The sequence below is a fragment of the Lagopus leucura genome, unplaced genomic scaffold, assembly GCF_019238085.1.
Source record: "Lagopus leucura isolate 7727_CA_CO unplaced genomic scaffold, USGS_WTPT01 Super-Scaffold_100008, whole genome shotgun sequence".
Taxonomy (NCBI): Eukaryota; Metazoa; Chordata; class Aves; order Galliformes; family Phasianidae; genus Lagopus; species Lagopus leucura.
The window spans coordinates 11,107-13,593 of record NW_024962265.1 but is presented as its reverse complement, the minus strand read 5'-3'; the positions used below and the strand labels follow the sequence as shown (position 1 = coordinate 13,593).

The 2,487-nt window shown below is 47.8% G+C and overlaps 1 protein-coding gene across 2 annotated transcripts in view; it reads right to left on the bottom strand.

Annotated features, from left to right (window-relative positions):
• AHCYL2 (adenosylhomocysteinase like 2) overlaps window positions 1–2,487 on the bottom strand; it is a 44,848-nt gene that overhangs the window by 39,290 nt on the left and 3,071 nt on the right. Inside the window, exons 1-2 of one of the 2 annotated variants that reach the window (XM_042872470.1) lie at window positions 907–1,052; window positions 576–625 (exon numbers count right to left, since the gene is read on the bottom strand). The exons of the other annotated variant lie outside the window; for it this stretch is intronic. Of the exons in view, the coding sequence (XP_042728404.1) occupies window positions 576–584 (9 nt within the window). The 5' untranslated portion in view covers window positions 585–625; window positions 907–1,052. Of the gene's footprint in view, window positions 1–575; window positions 626–906; window positions 1,053–2,487 lie in introns of those variants that run through there. 2 annotated transcript variants of the gene reach the window in all.

Below are 2,487 nucleotides of genomic sequence, written 5' to 3'. Positions count from 1 at the left end.
AAGATCATACAGTCATAGGATGGTTGGGTCAGAAGGGTCCTTAAAGATCATACAGCCATAGGATGGTTGGGTCGGAAGGATCATTAAAGATCATAGTCATAGGATGGTTGGGTTGGAAAGGTCCTCAGAAATCATACAGCCATAGGATGGTTGGGTTGGAAGGGTCCTTAAAGATCATACAGCCAAAGGATGGTTGAGTTGGAAGGGTCCTTAAAGATCATACAGCCATAGGATGGTTGGGTTGGAAGGGTCCTTAAAGATCATACAGCCATAGGATGGTTGGGTTGGAATGGTCCTTAAAGATCATACAGTCATAGGATGGTTGAGTTGGAAGGGTCCTCAAAGATCACTGAATTATGGAATGGCAACTGCTCCTCTCTGCCCTGTCACAGTTTGGGAATACCAATCAAAAAAAAATCATAAAACCATGACATACCCTCACCCCAGCACCTCTACAACACACAGCTGCCTAAGAAGCAAAGGGTGCACACAACCGTTCCTATTTATATCACATTTTTCATCGCTGGAATCCAAAACACACTCCTCAGCATGCTGAAAGCACACAGCACCAATACCTCATGCATCGGAATGAAACACTCAGGAGCTTTACTTTAAACAGGAGTTCCTGGAAAACAAAAGGGGTTTTCTTGTTGACTCTGGAACCTCAGATGTCAGCAGCAGAAGCACTGGTACTGGGTCCCTCTTGCCGGGAGGGCACAAAGTGCACGGAGAAAGGCTTAACCAGGGACTGCTCTCCTCTCCTTTCACAGGATCCAGCAGGAATCCTGCTGAACCCTGAGGTATCCCAGGAAAAAGGTCGCTGCTTCATTTCAGAACAGAAAGCCCAAACCTGTTGGCAAGCACCTTAATTTTGGCATGCCACGAGCCAAGACGAAGCGGAGTTACCTTGCAGCAGCAGCAACACACGACGTCGTCCTCAGGGTGTGCTTCCAGGCTTATCTCTGCTTATCTCACACTATTCCAATGCTCTGTTTGCAAAACGCTGTTTGTCCCAGGCAGGGAAAGAGCACAGTGTCACCAGGTCAGCAGCAGAGTCCCTGCAAATGTCACCACGTCACGGAGCCACGTGCTGCCCCGAGCTGCTCTCCGTTTCACTCGCTACACCCGTGCCCATTTCTACAGCAATGAAAAGCATTTCCGTGTGCGTGCCGACTCCACTCATGCACTTTTCCCAAAAACAATGTAATAAAGGATGGCCAAAAGTTGTCTTTGTACTGCGGGAAAGCTCTCAGTTGGGGGAAAAAAGCAGGATAACAACCTGACAGAGTGGATTTTTGCAAAATAAGTAATACAGCTTCTGAGCATTCTTTATGCACTGCGTTTCCTAAGCATCCTCGTTTTCCTCCCCAGAACACACCCAGGAACAAAATTGCTTTCTGAAGGCGTCCAGCACACAGCAGAAGCACTGCAGCAATTCAGTGCTTCAAGGCTGTCAGCAGAAAGGGTCAGTTGAGAAATGCCCTCAAATACAGCTATATATTGCTAATTTTTGACCTCATGCTTTTTGTGCTCCCTGCAGAATCACCGCCTCACATTCCTCAGCCTCATTTTCCTGCTCGCTGCCTTCTCCCATTTCAGTGCATGGGTTGACCTGGCAGCCCACGCTGATTTCTACTGGATTCAGCTAACAGAACAGGAGAAAAAAGAAGGAATTAACTCAATTATGGCTGAAAGTGAAGCGTTTCAGCAGGATTATCACTAAGCAAAGCAGACATTTCCATGCCCTGCGCCACTGTAACTCTGTACAGCCTTTGGAGTGACTTTCTTCCTTCAGTCACGTTATTCCCAGCACTGCCTGCAACTTCCATCCCTGTTACTCAACCAAAATTCGGATTCTGGCTCCTTCCAGGCAGCCAGAAGCACAGCATCTCCTGAAATCAGACTCCACCAGGAGATGGGCCCAGGGGTGTTGTGTGCAATAAAAGCACATGGCCCCCAGCAATGAGATTTAACGAAGCAGTGTTCATCCAGCCGTGCTCATTAGGAGAATGCAGCCTCGGGGGAACACTTAACAGCCTGGCAGAAGTGGAAGAACTTGGAAAGCAGAGAGCAGCGCTCAAGGAACGCAGAATGGAGTGCAGGACTCCCACAAAATCCCTCCACTCCATCACACAGAATTCATACACATTCATGAGGTATGTTCCAAAAGTATCACAGAAACACAGCGTGGAATGGTTGGGTTGGAAGGGACATTAGAGATCATAAAGACACAGAATGGTTGGGTTGGAAGGATCATAAGGATCACAGAGCCATGGAAGGTTGGTTTGGAAGGGTCCTTAAAGATCACAGAGCCATAGAATGGTTGAGTTGGAAGGGTCCTTAAAGACAGCAGAGCCATGGAAGGTTGGGTTAGAAGGGTCCTTAAAGATCACAGAGCCATGGGATGGTTGGGTTGGAAGGGTCCTTAAAGATCACAGAACCATGGAAGGTTGGGATGGAAGGGTCCTTAAAGATCACAGAGCCATG